Source organism: Neocloeon triangulifer, unplaced genomic scaffold (genome assembly GCF_031216515.1).
Source record: "Neocloeon triangulifer isolate White Clay Creek 2 clone unplaced genomic scaffold, ASM3121651v1 ptg000011l, whole genome shotgun sequence".
Classification (NCBI taxonomy): Eukaryota; Metazoa; Arthropoda; class Insecta; order Ephemeroptera; family Baetidae; genus Neocloeon; species Neocloeon triangulifer.
The window spans coordinates 1874440-1902277 of NW_026775553.1; the positions used below are offsets into that span (position 1 = coordinate 1874440).

The window sequence follows — 27838 nt, forward strand, 5'->3', positions numbered from 1 at the left end:
AGCTCATCTGCATAAATTTTAATGTTGTAAACTTTAATTCGTGTGTATTTAAAATTCCTATCAAATGAACGCTCAAAAGAAATTGATTTTAATTCCAAGTTTCGGTTGCAATTGTTGCAGTTGCTGACTGCAGGGATCAGATTACTCATTGTCGGAGGGTAAAGATGATGAACCTGTGCAGGGTGTACAGGTACCAGTATCAGTGTTGCCAAACGTGTCGCGGAGGAATGGGGTGAAATCGCGGACGGATCGCCCTTCGGAAGGGAGGCGAGAACACTTATTCAACCCATAGTTCCTCTCTAGAGCGAAAGCAACAGCGGACAGAGTGAAAAGTGTTTCGACAGTTTTGTTTGCACAACGACACACAACTTGAACTGCCAAAAGTGAAAAAAAGGAGGAGTGAACTGTGCGGGCTGCATGAATTAAAAAAAAATATATATATGATTAAATTAAGAAGGAAGGTTATTATATTATACGAACGATAAAAAATTGATTCAGACACGTTCAACAAAGCTGTTAAATATTCTTAAAATGATTGTATATTGCTGTTTTAGCCATTCCAAATATTATGATTACGTACCGTACTAAAATGCATGGCAAAAGTTTATGGTCTAAAACGGAAAAAGTTTATTTTAAATAAATATGGTTGGCAAATCGTTTCTTTCCCCCGAAAATAAAAAGTAATTTTAATGTAATATCAAATCAGGGACATTTAAATCATTCCTCAGAAAATTGTGATAAAAGTGTAAAAATTTCATAAAATTAATGGTGTGAACTGTATTAAAAAAATTTTTACTTTAGTTCTTCGATTGCCAATGAACATTTCAATTGAAAAACTTGCCAACCTGTTGTAAGATTCTTCTTTTCCACTCCGCACAACTACTGGTATTTTTTTCTCCAAATTCTTGCATTTATTAACCAGCTTGATTTAGTTTCTGCGCATTTATAATATGGATTGTGAGACTGATTTTTTTATTTATACTGCTCCGAAATCTCACCGCTATTGCCGCCCCCAACCAAAATCTCAAAATTTAGCGTCACTTTTTTTGAATTTAAATCCAGTTGATGATTGCAAATGTAGTGGAGAGCTGTGCTTTTTGACGAGTTCTTTGCAAAATGTCATCCTCGCTGACATATCTCGGAATAATTTCTGTAGAAATATTTTTGTGTTTTAATTTGCTTGTGCTGGATGTATAGTTACTATCAATAAGACTGCCGTACGTTTATGTTTAATGAGAACGATAATTATAATTCCACTGAAAAACCCAGAGCGGGGAGCGATATGATTTGAAGAGTTTTTCTTTACATTCATTTCGTTCCTCTCTATTATAAATACCTCAGCCGTTCAGTATGGATTTAGTTTAGCTGTAAAGTTGCGCTTGCGACCACGCAACACACACGATTTCTAACCCAAATGTATTATTAATGTACAATAAAATATATAAAATGATTATGATTTTATCAAAAAATTAAATACCATCCATGTTAAATCAACAAGATTTCTAAACTGCTTTTTATTTTGAACAAAAACAACCTTGTCATCTCTTCAAAATTGTAGTTTTATTAAAATTTACATTATTAAAACCAAATTTCCATTTCAAAATTTAATAAAAATTTATATTGTTTCACAAAAACAAAGAAATTTTTGGAATTCTTACAAAAAATTTAACCATAAAGTAATTTTGTGACCTATTCCAATTAATACGTTATTTATAAAATTATAAAAAGTAAATTTTGACCGAATCTCAGCCAATAATGGGCATTTGAGACATGCTGGAGGCGAACTGTTGGAAATTCTGGGCCATGGCCATTGCGTCTTGGGCCGGCATCATCAGCATGGTGAAGCCGCCCATCATCGCCATCGGCTGGTTGAACATCATGCCGCTCCCGGAGCCGCCGCCGCTTTCGCCGCCCCCGAAACCTGGCATGGATGGCATGCCAGGGACGATTCCACCTTCCGCTCTTGGATTGTCATTCATCGGAGGGATGACGCCGCTTTCGACTGATTGGACGGGCGCCTCCTTTCAATAATTATTAGAATTAAATTTTAAAAGACGATTTTACTTACTCTTTTCGCGAGTTCTTTGACGATCATTGGCAAAAACGGCAGGGCTTCCGTTGAAAATACTGCACACAAAAGAAATATTCTTGTTTGGAAATTCATACTGTAATTTTTTTAAAGCTCACCCAAAAATAACAGGAATGGGATTGAGTGAAGCCTCATTTTTGCGAGTGTCACTCTATTTTAAGCAAGACTGAGCCCCAGTCAGCGTGCGAGCTTATTTATTGCACGCAAACAGGAAGGTTTTTTGCATTTTTATCGTTGCCTTGGGCAGGACGTCAACCTGCAAATCGCCTTTATCTGCATCAGACAGCTGCACATTATCCCTTTGATCGTATTCTTTTTATTTTTATAACTGCCTCTTTCCGTGATGTGATAGGAAATATTCCTTAGAATTTTGCTGATCATTTTTACAAGGAATTTATTATTAATTAATAAAAAAGAGAGAACAAAATAAATTTCTTAAGCATTTTTCCGATATTTTAGTAAATTTTTCACTTTCTTGACAGTAATAAATTTAATGCTCCTAAATGTATCCCAAAATATAATTGATATAAAAATTTGTATTATTGAAAAATTCTTCAAATTATTTAAAAAAGTCTGATTTTATGTTTGAAAATTATAAAAAACAATTAATTGTAACTAATTTTTTATAATATTTATCTTGCAATTTTTTCGGCTCAAATAATACCAGCAATTTTATAGAGAAAACTTGAGTGCAATATTTATCAAAATGTGGATCGATAAAGAACAAACACAATTGGAGAAAGACAAACATTGATATTCGTAAGTAACGCATATATTGATTTGCGTGTCTAATGAAATGACATTGGCCGCCTCTTTCTATTAAAGCAAACCTCACAATTTATTTGAAAAATGCAGGGCGTGCGGGCGCATCCGTCGTTGGCATTCTTATTTCGCTGGAGCAACCTGAGCGGCCTGTGGATCCCGGAAAACGCGGCCGCGGCCAAAAAGCAGAAGTGGCCGCGCGCGACGGAGGCCGTTTCGTTGGCCGTGACCGTGGCCGCCTTTGGCTGCAGCATGTACTTTTTGCTGCAGGACGTGCGCGACTTCCGCAGGGTGGTCAGCCTCAGTCCGTCCATCGTCATCTTCCTGCTCTACACCGTCGTCCTGGCCAAGTCGGCGTACCTTTGGCTCAGGAAGGCCCAAATCCTCGACCTGTTCCGCGCGATGGACCAAATCGTCTCGTTCCCGCCGTTCGCCCCCCACCAGAAACAGGTCGTCGACTTTGTGTGCGCCAACGTGCGCAAAACCACCCTGTACCTGATTTGCTTCTCGGTGACCTTCATGGCCGTCATGCTCTCCACCTTTCTCTCCTTCTCGTTCGCGCACCCTGAGCGCCGCGCCTGGCACCGCGAGATCGGATTCGCCGTCCAAACAATCCTTTCGGGCGACGCCGACCTTTGGCAAAAAATTTGTCACGCGTGCGTCCTGACCGCTCTGCTGACCCACTTCGTCCTGACCTTCGTCCTGCAAGTGCGCAACCTGCTGATGGACGCCTTGATGATTTTGTGTCATTACTTCGTCGTCCAGCAGCTGCACCTGCTGAACCGACTTTTCCGCCACCCGCACACCGCCTTCAACCACTTTCCACAATTCAAAGGCAACGACAAGAAGATCTTTTTGAACACCTCTCAGTTCAATAGCAACAACTTCGACGACTGGGTTGTTTCCTTCAATAAGGTCAAAAGGTATAAATTAATATATATGCTTAATACGAAGGAGAATTGGATTTTTTAAGATATATCTGATAAAATTTGTCTTCTTTTAATTGTTTACCTTTCTATTTTTCACTTAAACTTTTTCAAGTCTTGTATTTCATAGACTTTCCTCTTTATAATTCTAAATGAAATATTTGTGGTTCGTTAATCTTTTATGTGAGGTGAAAAAAGTAATTTGAAAATGGTATAAAAGAAACGCAAATTTTAAGAAGGAAAAAAACACTTTTTGAGCCTCAATAGACCAATTTTCTGCATTTGAAACCTCAAAATTACAAAAGAGAATAGAAATGCAAAAGCACCTGAAATCGATCCGTTTATTTAAAATTGTAACTTTTTAATAGGTTACAGAGCGAAGTCAACAACATGTTTGGCGTTTACTGCATAATTTTGGTGTCATGTGCGATGACGACGTTGTGCTTTGTTGCATTTACAGCAGCAAAAGTACGGATCAGAACTAATTACACCATAAATTAGTTTTTAAACTTAAATTTCTAGGAAATATCAGCGTCTTTCATCGCGTCCTATTCAATGATTGCCGTGGTTCTTGTAATGCAAGTTTTTTCTTGCTGCAAAAGTGGGCAGAACGTGAAAGGAGCTGTGAGTTGGGCACTTAAATTTTGGCCAAATTATTATTGAATTGCGTTTTAGGCTGATAAATTGACGGACACGGTTTGCACGGGGCCGTGGCAAGACCACGCGCTGGCCGAGAGTTTGCATTTGATCGCTGTGGATTTGCAGAGGAGCTTCATAGTGCGCGGCGGTCCCTTTTTCAACCTCAATTTGGAGTTTTTCGCCTCAATGATTGGCGCAGTTTTCACATATTTTGTTGTGCTTGTTCAGATAAAAGAATAAATTTATCGGTAATTTTATTGTATTTAAAAATTAGTTTTAAAATATTTTAACATTTTATTTATTTTATTTTATTTCAGTCATTTTATTGAGTTTTTTAATGTTTTATTGAATTAATATTATTGAGTTAAAAAAAGCTGAAAGTAAATTAATTTGACAATTCAAAGCTCATTCTTATTCTAGTTTGAATGAGCTTTTCTTATTACAATTACTATTACTTAGAATTAAGAAAAAATTATGAAGAAATTACATCAAACAAAATTAATTACTTTTTTAATTTATTAATTATCGCTGAAAAAAGCTCAATTGCATTAATATCAATCTTTCTTTTATGGCTTATTACAAATCACCACAAAGCAGGCTTTAATTTATTCCTATAGTTTATTGCAACAAAACGAAATAGCAAGCGTAATTTACACAAACACTAATTTAAAAAATAATTCAAATACCAAGTTTCCTTTCCAGTAAATTGCCTGTCAGTGCTCTCGTGAATAGGAAATAGTACAATTTTCTTCCATTGAAAAGCACGGAAATCAATAAATAGTCATTTGAAGCGAATTTCGTGGCCAAATATTGCCTTTCATATTATATTATTTACGCGTTTTATTGTATTTCTCACAAAAGGGGTTAAAAAGGGTCAAGTGGAAGAATCAGTCCTTTTGGGAAAATGCAGCCGCTTTGTTTGAACTCGCAACTGAAATTCATCTTCCGGTGGACCCACTTGATGGGTCTTTGGATTCCGGAGAGGCAATCGAGGAGAAGAGTTCCGACGCCGTGGGAAACGTTCACTTTGGCGTACACGGCGTTCGCCTTCTTCAGCGTCATGTCCATTGTGCTCGGCGCCGTGCGCGATTTAAGCAGAGTTTTGGAGCTGAGCGTGCCGATCGTTGTCTCTCTGATGTACTTGCTCATGATGGCCAAGACGGTGTACATTTGGCTCGGAAAAAGCAAACTGCTCGCGTTGATGGACGCGATGGACGACGCGATTGCGTTCGCGCCCTTCGCCCAACACCAGAAAGTCGTCGTCGATTTTATCTGCGGCAACGTTCGGAAAACGGTGCTCGGCCTCATTTCACTCGGCACGGCCGTCTACGTCGCCACCTTGGTCGCCTTTTACTTTTTCAGCTTCCTGCCGACGGAATTCAAGGAGGACCAAGTCGTCGCGGGATTCAAAGCCAAGAACTGGACACTCCTGGAAAACGTCGGTTTCGGCCTGCATTGCATTTTGACTTTGATCATGCCCACGAAAATGCTTCTGATGGACACGCTGATGATCCAATGTCACTATTTTGTCGTCCAGCAGCTGAAGTTGCTCAACAGAATCTACAACCAACCCTGCTCTTTCAATGAGAAAAAGAAATTTTGCTTCAACTGCGGCAAAGAATCAGACTGCGATTATTTCGACAACTGGGTTCGAATGTTCAATAAAGTAAAAAGGTGAAAAATTGAATTCTTAACAACTAATTGAATCTTTTATTTTCAGTAAAAGTGACTTTTTCAGCTCTCTTTTTATTGAAACTACTAAAAAAAATTAAATTTTGCAGAATTCACGTTGAGGTTAACAAATTTTTTGGTCCTTACTGCATCATATATGTGGGATGTGTAATGTTTTTGTTGTGCATAATAACTTTTACCGCTGCTAAGGTAATTATTTTTTCTATAACAAACGCCATTTAAAATTTAATTTTTAATTTTAGTTTCCGTCGTCCCTGCTTGCAACAGCAATGGCATTGGTCGCCGTTTTGTTTATAATTCAAATTTTCGCGTTTTGCAAGAGTGGCCAAAGCGTACGAGATGCGGTAATTTGTCATTTACAATCAAATATTGGAATTTTCATGATGAATTCTAGGCCGAAAGATTGACGGACACAATATGCACCGGGCCACGTTGCAATCTCCGCTTGGCAGAAGGTCTCAATTATTTGGTCGCGTTGGATTTGCAAAGGAGCTTCACGGTGCGCGGCGGTCCCTTTTTCAACGTAAATCTCGAGTTTTTCGCCTCCATTATTGGAGTCGTTTTCACTTATTTCGTAGTTTTGGTGCAAATTAAAGAATAAATGTTGCAATGAATTTTATGTACTTATTCAAATGAACCAAAATATCAATAAAATAAATATATGAGATCAATAAAAATGAATTGATTTGGAAATGAAAATGCTTTCACATTGATTAATTTATTTTGAAGACCGCAAAAGAAATTTGTACATAATAGAAGTTGGTTGACGACAATGAAGAGCGTGAGGCAGAACCAAAATTTGAAGATAATATTTCGAACTTTGTACATTTTGGGCTATCGTGTCCCAGAAACACGTGGAGAAAAGTGTAGCATCTCAAAGTGGGAGCTTTTCACGCACAGTGCCACGGCGATAATTTTCGTATCGATAATCACGGTTCTTGTATCACAAAAGAGTGGCGAAGGAGCACAGTATATAATTAAATTAGCGCAAATTATAGTAACGACCACTTTTTACTTTGTTACCTGGACGAAAACGAGCTACTTGATCTGGCGAAGGGAAAAATTTGCAGAAATTTTTAACCATCTGGACCAAATGATGGAGTTTCTAAATTTAAAAAATCATCAGAATCACATTGCTGAACATTCTTGCGTTCGAGTGAAGAAGATATTTGTTTTTTACATCACTGCTATGTTTATCTTAATCATTTTGGGGACTGCATCGTTTTATTATGTTACTCAGTTTACTTCAAACGCAGGCAATCAATCGGAAATCGAAAATCAGTTAACTTCCTCAAATTGGGGCATTGTTGAACGCTACGTCGGCGCCTTGCATAGTTTATTTTCTTTTGCATCTCACATAAAAAACGCAGCGGTTGACAGCCTTACGCTTCTTTTCAACTTTGTCATTGTTGAGGAGTTGAAACATCTAAATGCTTTATTTAAAATACTTAATCTGGATCAAAATATGCAGCGATCTTCTCTTAAACTAAAAGACATGTTTGATTTTTGGAGTGCAATGCTTAATTCTGTTAAAAGGCAAGTCTGATTTGAATTTTTGTTTTGTTAAATATTGAATTAATTAAATGCATTAACAGATTACAAAGAGAAGTTCAAAGCTTTTTAGCGGTGCAGATCATGGTATTAATTGGGGCCTGTTTTGTAGCAAATTGTTTTCTTGCTTTTGCAGCAGCAAAGGTGAGAGATGAAAAATTATCCGAGTTAATTGTGTCCAATTGAAAACTTTTTTAGTACCCGAGCGCTGTTTTTCTTGTGGCAGCATCATCTTTTATGCTCATCGGCCCTGCCTTTATCTTCTGCCTGATTGGCCAAAATTTAATTGACGCGGTGAGTTTTATTGAGAATAAAACAATTTAATTAATTACGTTATTTAAAAATAGGCAAACGATTTGACGAGTACAATTTCAACTGGTCCTTGGAAAGATCCGCAATACGCTTCGTACATAAAAATTATCAATGACGACATTAGAAGAACTTTTGAGTCCCGCGGAGGTCCCTTTTTTACTCTTAATTTGGAATTCTTTGTCTCCATGATTGGTACTATTTTCACTTATTTCATTGTTTTATATCAGATAAAATAATTTAAAAAGTCTTGTGGGGAGAAACTTATAAAAACAATATAAAAAAAATAATAATATCCTGAAAAGCAGGTCATTTCATTGAACACTTTTACCCAAGATATTTAGATATTTCTGTGTATATTGATTAACTGTCAAAAAAATCAAATCCAAAGACTGTTCATGACATTTGTTATTGATTAATATTAAACCCATCGTGTCAAATTAGTGTATTGATAGTCCACCGAAAATCAATACGCAACTTCATTTTCGCCTTTAAATTGACAGAAGAAAGATGCCTGAAAGCATCCGGCACAATCCTCAACTGAGAATAATCTTCAGAGCGGTCCACGCATTTGGATTTTGGGTTCCTGAAGCCATCAACGAGTCGTCGCGCGGTCCAACCAAATGGGAGGTTTTGACGCACTCGTACGCTTTGGCAATTCTATTTTTGGTGACGTTCGCGCAAAGCACCACTTTGGGAGACGAGATTGGCATCGTGCAAATTGGCCCCTCGGCGATGCTCATATCTTTGTACTTCTTGTCACTATCCAAAACCGTTTACTTGATTTCAAGGCGAGGAGACCTGATGGATCTTTTCAAGAAGTTTGACGAAATCGCAAAAATAACAAAAGAAAACCACGATAGAATCTGCATTCGAATTCGGCGATTGTTCATTTTCCAAATTACTGGGCTTTTTCTAGCAAATCAGATCGTGATGATTTGGTTTTTATTCTCCGCAACGAGGGCGTCAAAGATTATATCCCAAAAAATACAAAACGGCACTATGAGTGCAGAGGACGCAACGGTGACTGCGCTTTTTAGGATTGAAAAATGGACTGCCTTGCAATTCGTCGCTGTTGGCTTAAACGGAGCTTTAAACGTTTTTCTGCCGATTAAAAACGTGGCTGTTGACTGCTTGACCTTCATTTTTTATTTGAATATAGTCAATAACCTGGAGATGCTAACAAAAAAATTCAAGAAGATTCGTTTTCAAAATAAAATTTTCCTGCAATCCAAGCAGGACCAGACGGATTTGAACGGTTGGGTTAATATTTTCAATAAAATAAAGAGGTCTGATTTTGACTGAAACTTTTGCTTAATTTAATTACTTATTTATCAGATTTCAGCAGAGCGTCAACAATTTGTATCAGTTTCCAATAATAAGCCTGGTCTGCTGCTCAGTCGTCTCAATGTGTTTCTTAACATTTACAGCAGCACAGGTAAAAATAAAATAAAATGACTAAACCTAAAATTAACCCTAAATTGTAAGTTTCCATCTGGAATTGTTATTATTGGGATGTCGCTTTCATGCCTTACATCGGCCGTTCAATTACTGACCTATTGCAACAGTGGACAAATGCTTATGGATGCAGTAATTATTAAAGAAAAAAAAATCACTTATATTTATTAAATTATTTTTAGGCAGATAAATTAATAGACGCTGTTTCTTCCGGGCCATGGAACGACCCGCAGTACGCATCTTGTTTTAATTTGATCAGCGCCGACGCAAAAAGAACCTTCGTCGCCCGCGGCGGCCCCTTTTTCGCACTCGGACTCGAGTTTTTCACCACAGTTATCGGCGCAGTTTTCACTTCTTTTGTTATTCTGGTGCAACTGAAGTGAAGAGCACCGTATCAATGAAAGAATAATTATTAATAATCAACAGAAAAACTAAATTATTGATTCTTATGTTAAATAATATAAATGCCACTTTTATTTGGCGCATGACGAAGCAAAAATAATTTTACCACAAACTTATCTTCCAGCAGGGGGCTGTAATTAACCTCTTCACTTTCAAAGATCAAATCCCCTGTATGAAAAAAAACCGGAAAATTAAATTATTTCCTCTCATTTTGAAATGAATTATTTCGCCGTTACTCAAAACTTGAAGAGTTTCGCACCCGGCCACAAGAAACTGGCGCTGATTTATTTTCTTTTGTTACTTTGATGCAAATGAAGTCATTATCTGATATAACAAGCGCTGTTCAAATTCCATTAGGCAGATATGCTTTATTTATTTGTAAAAGAGCGCCTAGAGAGAAAATCAAAAGCAAGTTTATTGCTGAATTGTAAACGTCGGCTTTTTAAAAGCTCTAGAATAGGAGAATAGCTTCTTGTTTTTCCCAGCGGCAGAGTGCGTGCTGAATTTGCATACCGAAGTGCAAATATGAAAGCGAAAAACTCTATTGTGGGAACGAGAAAATTGCTTGTGGCCGATTGTGAGGATATTCACCTGCGCTTTGATTTCTCTGGTTCTCACCGCGGCTAATGACGAGGTGCGAAAATGGGTTTGATGCTCGCGCCGTCCGTGACACACAGGAATTTTTATTGCACTCCTAGATAAACTTGGAAAATAAAATCAGCCCCAACACACTTTGATACGTCAGTCAAAGTCATTAATAAAGCGCACGTCAAGTCTTCTCCGCGGTTGATATCTTTTTCCTGCTTTTCTCTAAGGCGTCAATGCTGTCTTTGTAGATTAGCGAAAAATAAATGCTCGCTCTGAGGGTGAAGGAAACGAACGTGACACGGTTTTCGCCGATAATGACACTTTCCGCACGCAATTCACGTTGATAAGTTTGAAAATGAATTGTATAAAAGCCGACGGCCGAGTACGGTAGAGCACAAATCAACTTGTCTCTGCAAACAGTCAGGTGAGCTATCTCGGCATTTGCAGCAAAATAAGTTTTATTCTAAAAACTTTTCCCTCAGAAAACCCAAAAATCAAACATGAACAAGCTCGTCGCCGTCATCGCCTTGTGCTGCCTTGGTAAGTATAATTCGAAATATAATTAATTTATAATTTAAAATTGATTTAAAATTCACAGCCAACATCACTTTTGCATCCAAGGTAAGAATAATATCCAATATTTCCCCAAACTCCAAATTTAAAAGTATTTTTTCAAGTTTGCCCGTGAAGAAGGAGCCGAAGGCGGTTCATCTCCCGGCGGCATGCCCGACGTGAGCAACTTCGTGAGCCAATTCCAGGGCATCATGGAACAAGTGCAGGCTGGCGGTGAGTTGAATGGAAAAATTAAAAAAAATCAAATTAAATTGGTTTTCAGGCAGCGGAGGCGGCGCTGAAAACGAGGAAGGTTCCTCCGGAGGCGGCGGCATGTTCGGTTTGTTGGGAGCCATGCCCTCAGGGATGCCCGAGCTGCCCGCTGGCATGCCCTCCGGAATGCCTGAATTGCCCGCCGGCATGCCCTCCGGAATGCCCGAGCTGCCCGCAGGCATGCCCTCTGGTTTGCCCGGCATGGGAGGCGGCGAATAAGAACAAGTCTTTTCAATTCACCCTGACATTCACGACCTGGCAATGCTGATGATACCAATCTTAACCAGTCATGTAATAATTAAATAAAATAAGCACTATTTCAACCAGAAATTTCTGTTTGTTTAAAATTTTAATCCTACTAGTTTATTTGGGAATTATATTGAAAACAATATTTGTATTTAAGATGAAGTAATGATTTTAATGGACAAAAAACACAGAGTTATTGAACAGGATCGGATGGGAGGCAAAAAACAAATACTAACATTATCACAAAAAGATAAGGACAGTTTCGTAATATGTAAAAATGTGTATAATTTATACAAAGATTTAATAATGGTTGCTTTGTGTAACAACCACTCTGACAACTTTCACTTTGTATGGGTAATAGCATGGCGGAATTACCTTTTTAAATTTCGCCGGTAATCCTAGCCTAATTCTGCCATTAAATAAATAGTGAGTTGGTTTTAATAATGTTATTGTGTGTACGCAAAAGCCCATGTACACAATCGGAACAATTAGGCAACGGAAATAATTACGCCTCGCGCATTGCACGCATACCAGATCAGGACTATCGCGGCGTGAATATGGAGGTTTATTTATGTGCAGAACAAAAGCTAATTTCAGTGAGAGTGCAAAGAGAATCCTCATGAAATTAAATTTATATAAATTAACTGGTGCTCCTTTCAGATTTTTGTGCGCAAAAATGAGAAGAGCAAATAATAATGCTTGTTGAGAATTAATTTTTAAAGGCTGTACAGTGTAATATGAAGTCGATGAGGAAGAGAGTCTTTTATAAAATTAAATTAATAACACTACCTTTTTAAATAATAAATTCCTCAAAGTGTTTTGTATGTAGAAAAAAATGGCTTGAAGCAAGTTGGGGACGAACTAAAATATAAAAAACACTTGACTTCTTTAGACTTCCTTGGTGTACGTTTTCCTGGATAACCAAGTGGCCTTGATGGAGTCGGCGGCCTTCTCGGCGATCATGACGGCCGGCGCGTTCGTGTTGCCGCTGGTGACCGTGGGCATGATGGAGGCGTCGGCCACCCTGAGTCCGGCCACGCCGTACACCCTGAGCTCGCTGTCGACGACCGCGTCAGGGTCGGAGGGCGGCGCCATCTTGCAGGAGCCGGCCTGGTGATTCTCGGGGCCCGTCTTGAAGCGCACGGCGCACTCCCAGTAGGCGTCCGTGTTGAACGTGAACTGCTCGCAACCCTTGACCTTGGTCGTGTCCAGCTTGAAGCCGTACCGCTTCAGCGCCTGCGTCTCTCCCAAGCGCACGGCGAACTTGACGCCCTCGACCAGCCGCTTCACGTCCTCGGGCTCGGTCAGGTACCTGGCGTAGATGGCCGGAGCGTCCGTGGGGTTGGCCGTCTTCAGCTTGATCTGCCCTCGCGACTTGGGGTGCAGCAGCGCGGGGAACATGACGATGTAGCGCGACGAGTTGACGTTCTCGCCGCCCAGTTCGCCGACCTGTCCGGTCTTGGCGCAGTCGGCGAGGTAGCCGCCGAAGAAGAGCTGCAGGTCGGGGTGGTCGGCGGCAGGGTCGGCGTACTTGGTGTTGACCAGGGCGGTGGTCTCGGAGATGCCCGTGCCGGCCATCAGACCGTCGCGGAACAAGAGGTACTCCATGGCGGTGGCCCAGTTGAGGGGTTTCGTGTCCGTGTCGTTCATGGTGAAGCCGACGAAGTAGGCGACGTGGTTGTGCAAGTTGCGGCCGACGCCGGGCAGATCGTGGACGACGGGCACGCCCAGGGGCTGGAGGTCCTCCTTGGGGCCGACGCCGGACAGGAGGAGGATCTGCGGCGAGTTGACGGCGCCGCCGCTGACGACGATTTCCTTGCGGGCGTACACGCGGTGCGTGACGTTGTCTCGGAGGAACTCGACGCCGTACGCGCGCTTGTTGGACGGGTCGATGAGGATCTTGGTGGCCGTCGAGTTGAGCAGGACGTGCAGGTTGGGCCGCTCGTTGAGGACGGGACGCAGGAAGGCCTTGGCCGTGCTGAGGCGCGAGCCGTTGCGCGACGTCGTCTGCGCGATCATGAAGCCGGTGTGTTTCTCGCCGTTGACGTCGCGCGTGTCGTAGCCGAGTTCGCGTCCGGCCTCGAGGATGGCGTAGGACAGCGGCGGGTGGTACGGGAAGCGCGTGACCGTGAGGTAGCCGCCGGTCGCGTGGTACCCGCGGTCCATCTCGTCCATCTGCTGGTTGTCCTCGGACTTGAGGAAGTAGGGCAGCACCTCGTTGTAGGACCAGCCGTTGTTGCCCGCCTCGGCCCACTGGTCAAAGTCCCTCCGGCTGCCGCGCATGTACATCATCCCGTTGATGACGCTGGTGCCGCCCAGAACTTTGCCGCGAGGCCAGTAACACTTGCGGCCCTCTTCGCCCAAACACGCGTTGTCCTCCGGCTCGGTGTGGTACTTCCAGTCGATGTCGCTGCCCAAGTAGTTGAGGAACATTGAAGGAACCTACAATTTTAATTAGCCATTAATAAAAGTACAATTAAATGGCCTACAAATCTTCAAATTAGATTAAATCATTTAAAGTTTACTTAAATCAAATTTACAAAAAAATTTTAATTTCCTAATAAAATTTATGCCAAAACTAGAAAACTAATTTCAATTTTGATAAGAAATAATAATTTCCAAATTTACCTTTGCTAAATTCTGTTTATTTTCTGATACAGAAAAAAAATTTTAGATTGAGACAAATAAACTTGTGTATTTGTGCGAATATTTAAATTCTGTATATTATTTACCTGAACGCCAGTTGGCTCGTTGCCGCCGGCTTCAATGAGGAGCACGTTCCAGTTGGCTACTTCGGACAGTCTGGCAGCCACGACGGATCCGGCCGAGCCGCCTCCGACAACAATGAAGTCGTAATGAGGTGGATCGAGCAACAATCGCCCTCCGAGCTGCGGTGGCGTCGGCCCTGGTCTCCTGCACGGGTCTTCGAGGTCACATTGCGAGCGAATGAAAACCTCGAGCAGGCCCATGAACAGCATGAACGGAGCCCCTCCGCACACGGAGGCCAGGCTCGGCCCTACCGTCGTCACAGGGCAGTTACAGTCCATCTGCAACAATTAAATACAAAAAATTAAATTTTTTTGCAAAATAATAAATGAGTTTTACTAGGATAAGAAAAAGAAAAAGGTTTCTCTAGAAGAACACGCAGTGCGGAATTAAAAATGCGTTCGAAGCGGCGCTTTCTTTGTGGATCTTTAATTACATCTCGTGACTGCGAGACGCATCTCACTATCAACTCATTTAAGTATGAATTTAGCTGGCAGCTGCGAAACTATTTCTCTACACGTGACACATGAAATAATCGCAAGTGGAGGAGTCGTGATTTATAATGAGCATTGTGAGCCTCTCTATTGTTTGCTCTCGGAGCCCATTCGCAGGTCACGCCGGGTGCCTTTATGGGTTGTTGCAATAATAAAAGTGATTCAGGAACTGCCAATTAATTCTCCTGCTTTGCCAATCTCTTAAGTAATTAAAATCACCATAAATGCAGCAAAAAAAATTGATTTCAAAATGATAACAATAATATTGGGCTTGTTAGCATTTGTGAGAAAAAGGATCGCAGAGGTGAGAATTTGATTGTCAGGGGAGCGTGCGATTCGCACGAGCCGCGATTTCTTCTCGAGCCAATGTCAATTTCAAAGTTTTGCCTGCGCGTGATTTTCCTATTAGACTTGCCACACAACTAACGGCAAATGCTACTCTGCAATTACCATCTCAACACCCTCGCCGCTTTCGAATTCAAGTCGGCAGTCACGATTTCAGGAAAATATGAACGCGCCGGCATCTTTCTCTAAATTGTTTTTTTCTCCTTAATCGAAATGATATAAAACGATGGTTGGAACTCCTCAAGATAATGATCATAATAATATTACAGTCCGCAGTGGAAAATCGCAAAAAATACACTGAAAGAAGGATTAAATTTTTTTAGAACATAATTAAATATTTCTTTTGTTTGTACGAAAATTAATATAAATTTTGTATCATTGAAACTATTGGGTCAATATAATTTAATATGATTTTACTTTTTTTAATTGTACTAATAGAGAAAATAAAACAATAAAATATAATAAAATATTAAGATAATAAATATAATATAACAGTACAAATTTTAGAGAGAAAAAGACAATTTTAATCTAAGTTGACAAAAATTTTACTAAACATGACTTTTTCAATAGAATTTTTATTTTTAGAATTTAAATTATAATAAAATAGGTTGTAATTTGAATTATTTCAATAAATTTGCAAGATTATTTTAAATTTTTTTAGTTTTTTAAAGAAAAAAAAACTGCTGCAAGATGGAACTTTCTATGATTAAATTTAATCTGATTTTTTTTTTCCAAAGATCTAAAGATTATTTAGCAGGCACAAAGAAACGTGCAATTAGTCTTGCCGACGCGAAAATTGATATCGATCAATTAACATGCTCGCTCTGTGTAATTAAATAACCAATTGAGCCTGATTCACGATGGATCGACTGATCAAACACACAAAATGTCAACTTTCACTGTGCTCTGTGTAAAGATAAAGCCGGAAACACACGCACAACAATAATTTTACAACAGATCTGATATAGTTTGCTCTCGCGAGATGACCTGCTCGCTTTTGATACACAAACCCATTCTCTCGCGCACTCCCACGCTCGTGTGTGTTATCGCGCGCTTGTATAACAAACTTTCTCAAGCGGACAAATGCAATCTTGGGATGTTAATAGTTTTCCTCTGTGGCGAAACAAACAACCAGAGATGCGCCCAAATCCGTTGCGCTTGAGTGCAAATTTGATTCTCCTGGCGTGATCCGAACAATCTTCATGAAGCAACAGATTTTGAGGAGATTTGAAAAAAAATAATTAATCAAAGCTTTTTCATGTAAATTTATCTTTAATTAGCAAAACGCGTTTGGTAATCCCAAAATTAAAGACAATGCAAACTTGTTTTAATCCTTCATTCCCAAGCATAATGAACAAAAAAAAATGAATAATTAATCTTGACACAATTCGTCTTAATTAAATTTGCAATTCGTCCTTGCAAATCTAGCACGGCTGCTAAAATAAGAATTTAATCCTGAGAGAATTGAGGAAGTGGAGAGGATAAATAATCTGGCCGTTTGATTTTTGCCTGTCAAAACAGCATCGGATGGCGCAACCGCTCTCCGGCGAACAAAGCCTTTGCTCTCAATCATGGCGCTCCATTGCGTACATAAATTCTCCGCTCATTATCATAACTAGCGTTTCGTAACGCGTCGCGGATCTCAGATTGTTTCCCTGTCTGTTGTGAATGAGAAAAGATGTATTGGCGCGCGGTTAAAATTTCTTTGTTTATGCTTTTATTGCAGGCGTAATAAAATTGCAACCGCAGATGCACTTGTTGAGTGTATATTGTGAAATTTTGATTCACTTTCTATCAATGAACGGGGTAAAAAATTACGTGATGAGATTTTATTTTATTTTTGAAATGGCGCAGGAGTCAGAGCGAAATAAAAAGCGTCTTTTTAACAAAACAAAAATGATATTCAGGTTTAAAGTTTAAATTTTAAAAATCCAGGGGAAAGGAAAAGTTTTTTAAAAAGAATAATTTCAAATAATATTTTATTAAATTTATTTATAAATAAAAAATTAATCATATTATTTTCTTTAATTTATCTTTGAAAATAATATATCATTTTATATTTTTTAAACCTTTTTAATTATTGATTTTAAATCAGAATTATTAACATGAAAGCTTGCAAAGATCCATTACCAGTTCTTTTTGGAGAAATTTAAGTAAAAATTGTTTTGATAATAGAATAAACCTAATGTGCAATGTAAGCTGGATCACAATTTTTAATTCAACAATAATTTGATTGTGGACTTTTTTAGGATAGCGTCAAATTAATACCTTTAATTAAGATATTTATATAAAATTCATGCCTCTCTTTAGCTTAAAATCGCGTAAACAAGTGAAAGTCCGCCATAAAAAATAAAATAAAATTGACAAGCATTAAATATTTAGTTCGTCACAAATTCACACAAAAATTGCCAGATTATTTTTATTGCATTCCAGAGTAAATTGAATTCAGTTGAACGCACACTTGACACAATGACCGCACAGCAGTGAGCCTAAATTATTTACTTTTGTCACGATTTATCCCCCTTTCGTGCACCAACTCTGCAAAAAAAACTATTTTGATAAAAAGGAAGTCTATGGACGAAGTTAGCCTAGCGTGAATTGATGATAAAATTGGCCTGTGGCATCATCGAGGTCGGTCGGCGCCCATAAAGATTCGCAACGGTACATTCGCTTTCATTGTGCGTTGCTTATTCGCGACGAGTCACGGGCACATTCGCCACACATTATGCATATTATCTCTCTCGCTCGCTCAGATACAGTTACTGCGGCGGCCTCGTCCACGAGTAAAAATGTGAGAAGATCTCGTCTCAACTGTAAATATGCCTCGGAAAAAGAAGCATAATCATCTCGACGTCAGACGCAAATTATGCATTCCGCGTTTAGGTGTTGCTAATTGCAGTTTAATTGAAGTTAATTTTCAAGGCCCGTTGCGTGTCCGGAATAGATCAGCAAAAAATTAAATTTCTTCTTTATTTGTACGCTTGTTTAGAAAGGTTTTGATGTCCAAAGGCGAGGGAGTGAAGTTTATTTACAACACGAGGAAATCAATTGCTCTCGGCGCCGCGGGAGTTTTAATCGGCTGCTGATTGATGGCCCATTAGCAAAGTTCAGATGATACTTTCTCTTACAAAAATTAAAGATTCGCCATTCATTTACAACTTAATTGGGAGGAGAATTAACGAGTCTGGTAAATAAAGACCTCGTATAAATGCAAGACTTCGTGCAATGTCGATTTCGAAACGAGAGAGAAATGTCAAAAATTCAATGCTAAAGAGCAAAGGTTGTTGAATTATTTACAAATTTATTTAATTAAATATTCAATTTTAGACCTAAACAAAAACTATATTCTCAAAGCTATGTGTTTTTTTGCCTCTCATATAGTTTTTTTAGCATGGCAAGGGACTTGCGTTTGCAGCAGCGTGAGAGATTCATCCGTAATTGCTATAAGAAGTTCTCTAACTGGTCGACTCGATCCCGAGCGAGATCACAAAGCTGGAAGACACCTTGACCAGTAAAGTCAATGCTCTCAGTCACGCTCGGTCAAGCATTCGACGCCTCTCTCAACTCCAGCTTGTGAGATCAAACGACCGCCTTGATCGAAAGTGAATCGGCGCTTTTTGTTTCACCTGTTCAAATATAACAATAACTGGTCCTAATCTCACAAATACATAAAATCACCCAAGGCCAATTGTTCAACGAGGCTTTTATTGTTTATTGCACCGGCACTTTGTGAATTTTTTTCATTGTACGAGCTGTTAAAAATATTCCTGATTAGCATTAATTTATAATTTCGCCTCAAGATGATTATTTCAGCGGTATTTTTTGTATCTTTACTTTAATCCAGGACAAGTTCAGCTGAATTTTAAAACCTGTTTCATGTCGGGCGCTTTTTTGCATATTTTTATTCGCAAGCGTGATGTAACGCGGCAGTTACGCAAAATTAACGTCCCAAAACTCTTTTGTACAAAGTTAAAATTAAGTAAAAAAATATTAATTATTGGAGTTTTTTATCTGCAACATTTTATTATTGTATTAAAAAATAAATTGACTTTCACATCCTCTGTGTTGCAAAGAGCCGTGTTCGGCACGACGTGTGTTCTGAAAATATCAGGGACTGGCTGACCTTTTCAACTAGTGCAAAATTTGATCCCTTTCATTTCGCGTTCACTCTTTCGCACGTTGGCCGCGTGTCTCTCGCAGAGCGACGCCGAATAATATATCAACGCTCCATATATTCCGGTTATTGTGGCGCGCACACAACCTGCTTGAATTCGAACGTGCTCCACATTGCGTAACGCACGCACACAGAGAAAGACAACAGGTCGCTTTAATTAATACTAATGCGACCGCGTTGAGTAAAAAGTTATATAAAACTAGAGCGCACAGTGTCACATTTTAACAGATTTTGATATTTTTAATTCACCCAGCTCGGTTTTTTTATTTTTAAATTAAAATATATTTGTATTACATTTTTATAAATGAAAAATAGAAATCAGAAATGTAATCATGTAAGAATTTAATGAGGACTAATGATTGTTTAATGACAAAAGTACCTTAATTGGTATAATCGCTCAGGCAAACGGAATTTTCAATTAACAATTTTTGACGATTCATTGCATTTTCATTATTAAATATTTTTTGCCGGTAACTTAAAATGCATCATCACTCTCAAGACACTTAATTTCAGTACAAAAAAAAATGTAATTTTCAACCGGCTATAAAAAATAACTCATTGAAATAATAAAACTTTGATCTGCCTCGCAATGGGGGATTTAACGTGGAGATTTTCGGTCGTTGAACTCGCTTTACTCACCACTTGAGTGTGCAGACGGTGTGTTCGACAAGCGCGCCGTTTGGTCCTCAACGCAGCAACACACTGACGGACGAGTCCGTCGACTGAGACCGCGGCTCTCAGGAGCACCAGGAGAGGGGCAGCATCTCCTCCTCCTCTTCAGCGTCTTTTGTCTGCCGTCATCGAATTTCCTTCAAAAACACGCACTTATTATATTATTTTGCTTCCTCGTGGCGTTTGTTTTGATTTGAGCTGGTGCCACGCAACAGGAAAGCACGGATCTACATAAACCTTAAACTGAAATTTAGAAAATTGACCAGTTTTGTTGAAAAATAATTCTCTATAAAAAAATTTTTTATTAACATCTTTGATTGTATGCAACCGGCAACACCTTTCAATGAACTTGTTGCAATTAAAATTTTCAAAAGGAGTTAACATTTGAGCATTTTTTTTATACTTTTATTCTCCTCCAAACAATTTGGCAAAATACGAAAGTGGAACTTAAATTTTGAGACAATTGGCTCCAGTTAACAAATTGCTTGAACTCATAATAAGCATCATTTGAAAAATATTTAAATCAAAATTAAATCTACTTGCAGAGCTGGAGCCATATAACCGGGGAAAAAACATAGTCACATTAAATTTAATTTAATTTAATTTTTTTTAATGAGGACATTTTTCGGGGTATTGGAGAGGTACATGTTTTTATTAATGGTTCTCAACAAAATAAAGTGTTTTTGAAGAAATTATTAAGTAAGAATACTACTTGACAAAGACGAAGGACAAGGCCATTGAGGAAAACCTCTTCACGCTTAAGGGATTCCCGTCTTCAAGCAGCTAACAAAGACGTGTTTCTTTTCTTTAAATCCATGTCTCAATTCGTTTCAGACAAATTTACAGTAAAAAGTTTTGCATTTCCCAAGAAACTATTTTTTGCAGTTTTTTTCATCTTATTATGAGTAAAAATAATTTTTAAATAATTACATTTATTTATAAATTGTCATTAAATTTATTTAATTTTTTTCATAAATAAAGCATTTAAAAAATAATAATTTAATGTAGATAAATTTACTTACACTAGAACAATTTTAAAAACTTTTTAATTCCTCCACAGTTATTTTCATTTCTATGATTTCTGGGTTTATATCTTTATTATTTGTGCAATTGACTATCAAACTTCATTGATGGTGATTACGAGTGGTTTTATTGATAATTCGTAAGATGAAAAATAAAAACTAAAAGCACTATCTCCTGAAACTTGACAATGCCTAAAATTATTAATTTGAGGAAACGTTATTTCAATCAAAAGAAATACAAAGCATTATTTTCCTGGAAATAAACACCAATTAAATATTCATTTCAAAAAACTGTGTAGTTAATTATAAAAAAAGTTAAAAATGATTTAATTTAATAAACTTTACAGTGAGCTCATAAAATAACCCTACATCCTCCCAATATGTCCAATAAAAACCCATTGAGGTTATTCTCTGTAATTCTGACTCCACCGATGCTCCCTTTACTTCTGACGCCTCAAAGAGACTGAGATGAATTGCACTCGCCTCACTCACAATTAGTCAAAGAAGTGATTATCAAGCAGCAACAAAGGAAATGAAACGTTAATTCAGCTTTTTAGCGACGCGCAGAAAGGCATGTGAAGGGAAAAGTTGGTTCCCACAAAGATCGTGCACTCTAAAGAGGTTACTTTATTTTCCAATGGCATCTGCAGAGCTCGCGAGAGCGCCTTCAAAATTGTAAATATAAAAGAGGTGCGCGCGGCCAATTTATGGCTCAGTGGAAAGAAGTCCATTTATTGTGAGGCGCAAAGTTTTTTTCTGTCTCGAGGGATTTCATTGAGCACTTTTTATAAAGAGGTTCAGCGCGATTTTTCTTTTGTTCATCTCATGAAATTCTGCACCGACCATCAATTTTCACTCTGATGGAGCTGAAACAACAACGCCTCTTCCCATTATGCACGTTTAAAAGTGATCGGACTGCCGCGCACGACTGAAGTAATGCATTTCATTGAATTTGATCAAGAGGCGTGGTGCTTTTTCACGAGGTAGCTGCTCAACAGGTTTTCACTGGGCGTTTATATGCTTGAAATTTCCTTGTAGAAATAAATTTTAGGAATTACCCAACACAACACTGTGATATTATGACGCACATTAAGTTAAAAATATATTATTTCTCATACATGATGGTATAGAAAAATCTATATTCTAAAATATTAAAATTGCACCTTGAAAAATTCAATAAAAATTAAATTAATTTTTAACTCGTTAAGTTCAAGCACAACGGCTTGGCAGGAAAAAGACTAAAATTCCAATGATTTATATTTAATTGAAGACATTTCCAGATGATATTTTTGTGTGTGTAAATTTATTGTTGCAGTAGAAATGGATAGAGTTGATTTTTTTATTTATGTAAATTTTCAGTGAAATGTTAAATTTATTTTTTAGAATTGCACTCTATAAGCATCTCTATTGGTGCATCAAAAATTTTCCCTTTCAAACAATTAAAGATGACTCTTTGCGGTGTCAAGACACAAAAACAGTCACGCTTTCATGATTCTGCTGCTGAGAGTTTAACAAAACAACCATAAAAAGTAAAGAGCTTGTCAATCGTTAAAATCAAGAGACATGAATTGAATTCACTTATCGCAGCCCAGGTTGGTTTTTCACTTTGTCTTCGGTCAAATTTTCCACCCTCGGAGTTAATTCCATACAAATTTTGTTTGCAGATCAGGAATTATCAGTTCTTGCACAGATTATTTAATGTTTTATAAATTCAATTTCAATTTATCCAAATGTGAATATCAAGCCAATTTTCTCTTTAAAGTCATAGCTTTCCATAGAACCATTTTATTTAAGAATAAGAATTAAGTTTGATCAGTAAAAATGATTCACGTTTGATGAGGATTGATAAAGAAGAGCACCTTACTTTCGTAGAACTCTTCATAGGAAAAGTGATCCGCAGTCAAAGCCAAGCCAACATCAGAACATGTTACAAAAACCCCGAATTTTCTTTAAATTAAATTATATAAATATTTCTCACCGTGCGTCTAATTGATACTCCACTTTTTCACCAGATTTTGAAAAATACACAGGCAGATCCTTAAAAGAAAATATTTAAATTTTTATTCCAGTTTCACAGTTATTGTTTCTTTATTATAGAAATTTGGTAGTTTTGTGAATATAATAATTAGGTTTGCATATTATTTTCTTTATAAACTGGCAAATCATTTGAGCGCAAAATGCATTCTAAAAATTTGCCCTCGCGCTCTTATCAACTCTTATTATAATGGACAACTTATTTAATCAACGGATTTTCAGACATCATAATACAAAGATTATCAAGATAATACTTTCTAAAATGATGAAATTTGAATACCATCAATTTGATCAATCAAGTCAAACAGGAAAGATTTTTCGGCTCTCTTTTGAAATTCACCGTTACCAGTGAATTTGATTCGAATCAATTCAAGTTTAGGCGCATGCACAGGAAGAAGACACAGGAAATTCAATATCTCATCTGTTTTACAATCAATTTGAATTGTTTTTAAACTTTGCAAAATACATCCTGCTACTAGCTGCTCACTTAAAGTAGTAAGGTCAGCGTGAGAGATGTTAAAGTTAATCAATTCTATTGTTTCCAAGTGTGGCGCAGCCAGTACCAGGGCCAACAGATCAGATATGTAATCTGATTCACCACAGTGCTGAAATGCAACAAGTAGTGCTCTGACCGTTGGAACATTGCGTCTCAATTAAAACACATTTACGAAGTTGCGGGCACTTCTTGATGACCTTGTAAGGGTCCAAAGATCCAAGGGCATATATTGTCAGAGCTTGGAGTTTGTGACCACAGTGGGCGAGTAGATCAGGAACAACAGAAGCTTCAACTAAAAATAGTTTTAAAACTGTCAGATTGGAGAGAAAAGCTCGCAATTGAACATTTTCCACATTGTCCACTTGAAGTTTTTCCAAAAAGGGGACCAGTTTCAAGTCGAAGCCATTTTTGATTTCCATTTCCCTTAGAGAGAGCTCTTTTCTGTTGCCACTGTAAGGATGAAAGTTGTGGTACTCTCCACCTCCTGAACAGTACTGCAAGCTCGGCAGGTGCTCGATGCATTCGGCTTTGAAGTTCTCAAAAAGATGGGTCTGCTCTTCAATCAACAACTGTTAAAAAAAGAAAATTTAATTATCAATTAATAAAAATTGGTGTTTTTATGAAAAATAAGCTAACCGGATAATGTTTACAATGTTGGCTTAAGTCTTCCATGTTCCATTTGATGTCAAGCAGTTTCAGGTTTTGGAGCAGAAACAAATTACACATCGTGCTAGGGTAGACAAACTCGAAAGCTGCTGATAAGCTTTCCAGCTTCGGAAAATGCTCAGCAATTTGGGCCAAATCGTCGGAGCTGCAGATGTACTGTCTAAAAATGATGTGCCTGAGTTTCTGGAACTTCTTCAGGTAAGGCACCACACAGCGAATGTAGAGGGGTGCAGAATCTTGGCCAGTTCGTCGCTTGTCTGAGATGCTTTCCAAGTTTGGACACATGGCGATGAGCATCTGCCACACTCTGAGGTCTCTCTCGATTTCTGGCCGAGTGCAATCAAAACGCCCAAAGATGCTGAAGTCGATTTCCTTTGTGTTTTTAGTCAAGAGACGGTTCACCAACTCCAATATCCATTCGGCCATGGCTGGAGTCTGCTTGTCTTTATTGGAACCTTGCTGAGCTGCCATGTGTTTCAAGATTTCATTTTGCAGCAGAGGTGCTGTAATCAAAATTATTGAATTAATGAAATTTGACAATTTTTATCGTCACGCAGAAATTTATAATCAGTTTTTAATAAAAATAAAATTAGAATTAAATAAACTCACGGAGGTTACGATATGGCAGGTTCGAAGTTTTTGCACATTCATCGCTGTCGGCTACTTTGATAAGGCACAGTTCTTTCAGAGGCCTGACGACTTTGACCACTTTTGACCTCTTCGCTTTGGCAATTTTGAAGAGATTTTGTAGCTCTTCTCGATCTTGATCACTTCTACAATTAATTTCAATAATTAATCATCATCAATTAATCTTATCTATACACAAAGCACAATTACAATAATATAACTTCTTTAAGATATAAATTTTTGAGCAATTTATTTTCTGAAGACGCAAACAAAAATAAGTTGAACAATTTTCAAAATTCACAATTGAAATATCATATAAAACCAAATAATAAATTTAAACTTTGTCTGACCCCTGATATTAATGAAAAAAGGAAAATAATATGTATGTAGTTAAATTTTTTTTTGAAATAGCTGTTATCGTTCTAAAGATTAATTTCTGCTCTGACAAATTATTTGGTTATCAAAAATCAAAATATTTAAAGTTATGTTATTAAAAATTTAGTTACCTTTGTGCTGACATTGTTTTTGGTTCTCACTTCCTCGCAAATCAGTTTTCCGCAAAGGACGATCAGGTACAGTAACGGTGCGTGAGGTTTGTGACCGATTTTTGTCTAAAGCTGACAACAGTGCTCGTTCGCTCTCGTTGATCCGGAAAACCTTGAAAAATTATAATAAAACTAACGTGAAAAGGCACGAGGCAAATGCATTTATTCATAAAACAATACAGACAGAAAGCCTATTATAAAGTTCTCTTTTCAAGGAAATATGGCATGAAACAATATGCAGGCAGGAAACAATAAATTTAAAATTATTTAAAAGACACTAAGGTGATTTCATCCTCTTTAAAAGTACTTTTTGAAATAAAAATCCTTAAAAAGTCACTACTATTAAAATTTCATTAAAGACGTGCATGAATAATGAATCATCGAGAAATAAAATAAAATTAATGCCACACGTTTTCGTAGCTATAATATTGAATTATGGTCAAAGAAATTCATTTGATGGACCTTTATTGGCAAGTTTGAAGAACATGGAAAATTAGACAACTTGCGCGGCATCAGCGTTGCGTCAGTTGCATACTTATTTTTTTAAGGTAAGAAATCGAGGACTAGCAAAAAGTTGGCAAATTGTTGAAAAATTAAAAATTAGCGCGCGCCGAGATTATGGGTTGCGATTAAGATGAGCAGATTGCATTGGGAGATCTTCAGAAAAGGCGGCGAGCGAGTTTTGAGGCAATCACTATGGACACTACGACTTTCTTGAGGCCGTTGTCCTCCGAGGGTTACGCCAGACAAACGGAAAACACCGGCGGGTTGCATTAAATACTCTCATATTTCTTTATGAACACAAAAAACTTTAAAAATATTAAAAAAAAAAAAAAATGTCAAACACGCAAACTCACAGTTCTGATTCACTGTGGACCGTAAATTTACAACCTACGGACCACACTGAATTCAAATATAAAGATTTTACTCTCTTGAACAATTTATTGCAAATTAATTTTTATTAGTTCGCTCGAGATTCCGGCAAAAACCCGCTGAGACATCTTCTGAATGGGCCAAGATCAACCACATCAGTTGAGAATAAAATTTTCAAAATCTAGAGAAACTTCACTATTTGACAAGCCACATGTGAGCAATTTCCAACGTCGCTGATCTTTTTGAAATCACTCATTTAAAACAAAAAAAATCACCTTATTCATAAATTTATAGAGAAAGCCTGGACGAGGCTCATATTTTTCTTGAAAATCTGCACCATATTTCACTCTGCATGTTAAAATTTCTTCTCATTATTCTTATTAAAGACCAAGAAATTCTGGTCATCAAAAACCGTCGTGAACCTTTTTAATACATACATTTTTTTCAAATGCTGCTGTGTTTAAACACATCAATGTCATCAATTATTAATTAATTAGTTAAATTATTAATTAAAAATAAATAATTTAAATGTTGAATTAATGTTTAAATTATTAATTAATAATTTAAATCCCTCAATCACCAAAATTCAACCTTTTTATTTAGATATTTGCCCAATTTTTATACAGTTGAATCTATTAAATTTCCTTCATTGCTATTAATCGCAGGAGGGAGAAAGTCACTGACCTCTGGGGCTCTACGCCAGACATGAAGGAATTCCTTTTCTTCAAGGAGCGCGCCGGCGGGGTGAGGAATTCAGAATTGGTGAATTCTCTCTCCCTGCTAGACATGACATGCTATAAATGCATGCAGCGGAGCATGAATCACTTAATCACAGACTAACTGTTAGTCTACTGTGCACTTAATGTACAAGATTGAACATGAAAAGAGACGAATTTATGTATCACAAGAGAGAGTGAAAAACCAATTTTCAGCGGAAAATTCCTACTTCGCCACATAAATACATTATTATAGAATAATAAATTCATTAATTACCAAATAAATTAATGAAGGCTGGAAATCAGCAGAGTAAAATGATCGTTTAACATTAAAGTCCAAGAATGATTTAACTTCAACCTTCAAGAATTAAATAAGATCCGCCGAGATCGAGCCGAGCAATAAGTTATCCCTATTCAAATGGCGGCGGGGCAGATTAGGCTCGAAAAAAACCGAATTTGCAAAATTGAAAAGCAAGTGGCGAGTGGCGAGGTAAATTTTGCATTGCCCACGCTTGAATTGACCGTAAAAACACGTCGAGGGCAAAATGGGACAATTAAAGGGTACGGGGGTCATGAACTTACCACGTGTTCTCGCTGCACGTGCGAGGGAGAAGAAGTTGGATCCTTCAAACCGCTGCACAACAACCGTTGCCTGCAAACACTGCTCAAAGTCAACTGGACAGGACACACTGGACAGTCTGGTTTCTTCGGCTCTAACCGGAATATCGATTTTAAGACAAAGTTTGTGAGCCTCGATGCGCTGAACGATCACTTCGGAATTCGCAACCAACTCTCACAGCTCACAGACACGGATCACGGATAAAATAAAAGACGCCAGCAGCAACGCAGCATTTCAATGACGTCAAACACGTGATCGACTCTTATTCGCGCCCTTATTTGAAGCGACACTAGCGACACATC

General features: G+C 38.0%; 5 protein-coding genes across 11 annotated transcripts in view; 3 read left to right on the forward strand and 2 right to left on the reverse strand.

Moving 5' to 3' along the window:
• LOC132196032 (protein madd-4) overlaps positions 1-1493 on the forward strand; it is a 72439-nt gene extending 70946 nt beyond the window's left edge. For all 6 annotated transcript variants that reach the window (XM_059618402.1, XM_059618407.1, XM_059618403.1 and 3 more), the window contains one exon: positions 121-1493. In XM_059618402.1, coding sequence (XP_059474385.1) covers positions 121-236 — 116 coding nt within the window. In that variant the 3' untranslated portion in view covers positions 237-1493. The remainder of the gene's footprint in view (positions 1-120) is intronic.
• Positions 1494-1545: 52 nt separating this feature from the next.
• LOC132196045 (uncharacterized) lies at positions 1546-2297 on the reverse strand. Its single transcript, XM_059618429.1, has 3 exons — positions 2188-2297; positions 2069-2127; positions 1546-2021 (listed from the first exon to the last, which is right to left on the reverse strand). Exons 1-3 carry the CDS (start codon positions 2222-2224, stop codon positions 1746-1748), a joined length of 372 nt encoding a protein of 123 aa, XP_059474412.1. The 5' UTR covers positions 2225-2297; the 3' UTR covers positions 1546-1745.
• Positions 2298-5320: 3023 nt separating this feature from the next.
• On the forward strand, positions 5321-6709 carry LOC132196165 (uncharacterized). Its single transcript, XM_059618630.1, has 4 exons — positions 5321-6090; positions 6198-6297; positions 6351-6452; positions 6503-6709. The coding sequence occupies exons 1-4, from the start codon at positions 5321-5323 to the stop codon at positions 6707-6709; spliced, it is 1179 nt and encodes a 392-aa protein (XP_059474613.1).
• A 4054-nt stretch (positions 6710-10763) lies between these two features.
• LOC132196249 (uncharacterized) lies at positions 10764-11565 on the forward strand. Its single transcript, XM_059618764.1, has 5 exons — positions 10764-10840; positions 10899-10956; positions 11015-11037; positions 11094-11202; positions 11252-11565. Exons 2-5 carry the CDS (start codon positions 10917-10919, stop codon positions 11458-11460), a joined length of 381 nt encoding a protein of 126 aa, XP_059474747.1. The 5' UTR covers positions 10764-10840; positions 10899-10916; the 3' UTR covers positions 11461-11565.
• A 67-nt stretch (positions 11566-11632) lies between these two features.
• LOC132196245 (glucose dehydrogenase [FAD, quinone]) lies at positions 11633-27783 on the reverse strand. Of its 2 annotated transcripts, XM_059618758.1 has the most exons (4): positions 27500-27782; positions 19906-20075; positions 14220-14534; positions 11633-13929 (listed from the first exon to the last, which is right to left on the reverse strand). In XM_059618758.1, exons 3-4 carry the CDS (start codon positions 14532-14534, stop codon positions 12376-12378), a joined length of 1869 nt encoding a protein of 622 aa, XP_059474741.1. In that variant the 5' UTR covers positions 19906-20075; positions 27500-27782; the 3' UTR covers positions 11633-12375. The 2 variants fall into 2 exon arrangements, with proteins under 2 accessions (XP_059474741.1, XP_059474742.1); XM_059618759.1 differs by lacking the exon at positions 19906-20075 and having other exon boundaries at positions 27500-27783.
• Positions 27784-27838: the final 55 nt, after the last annotated feature.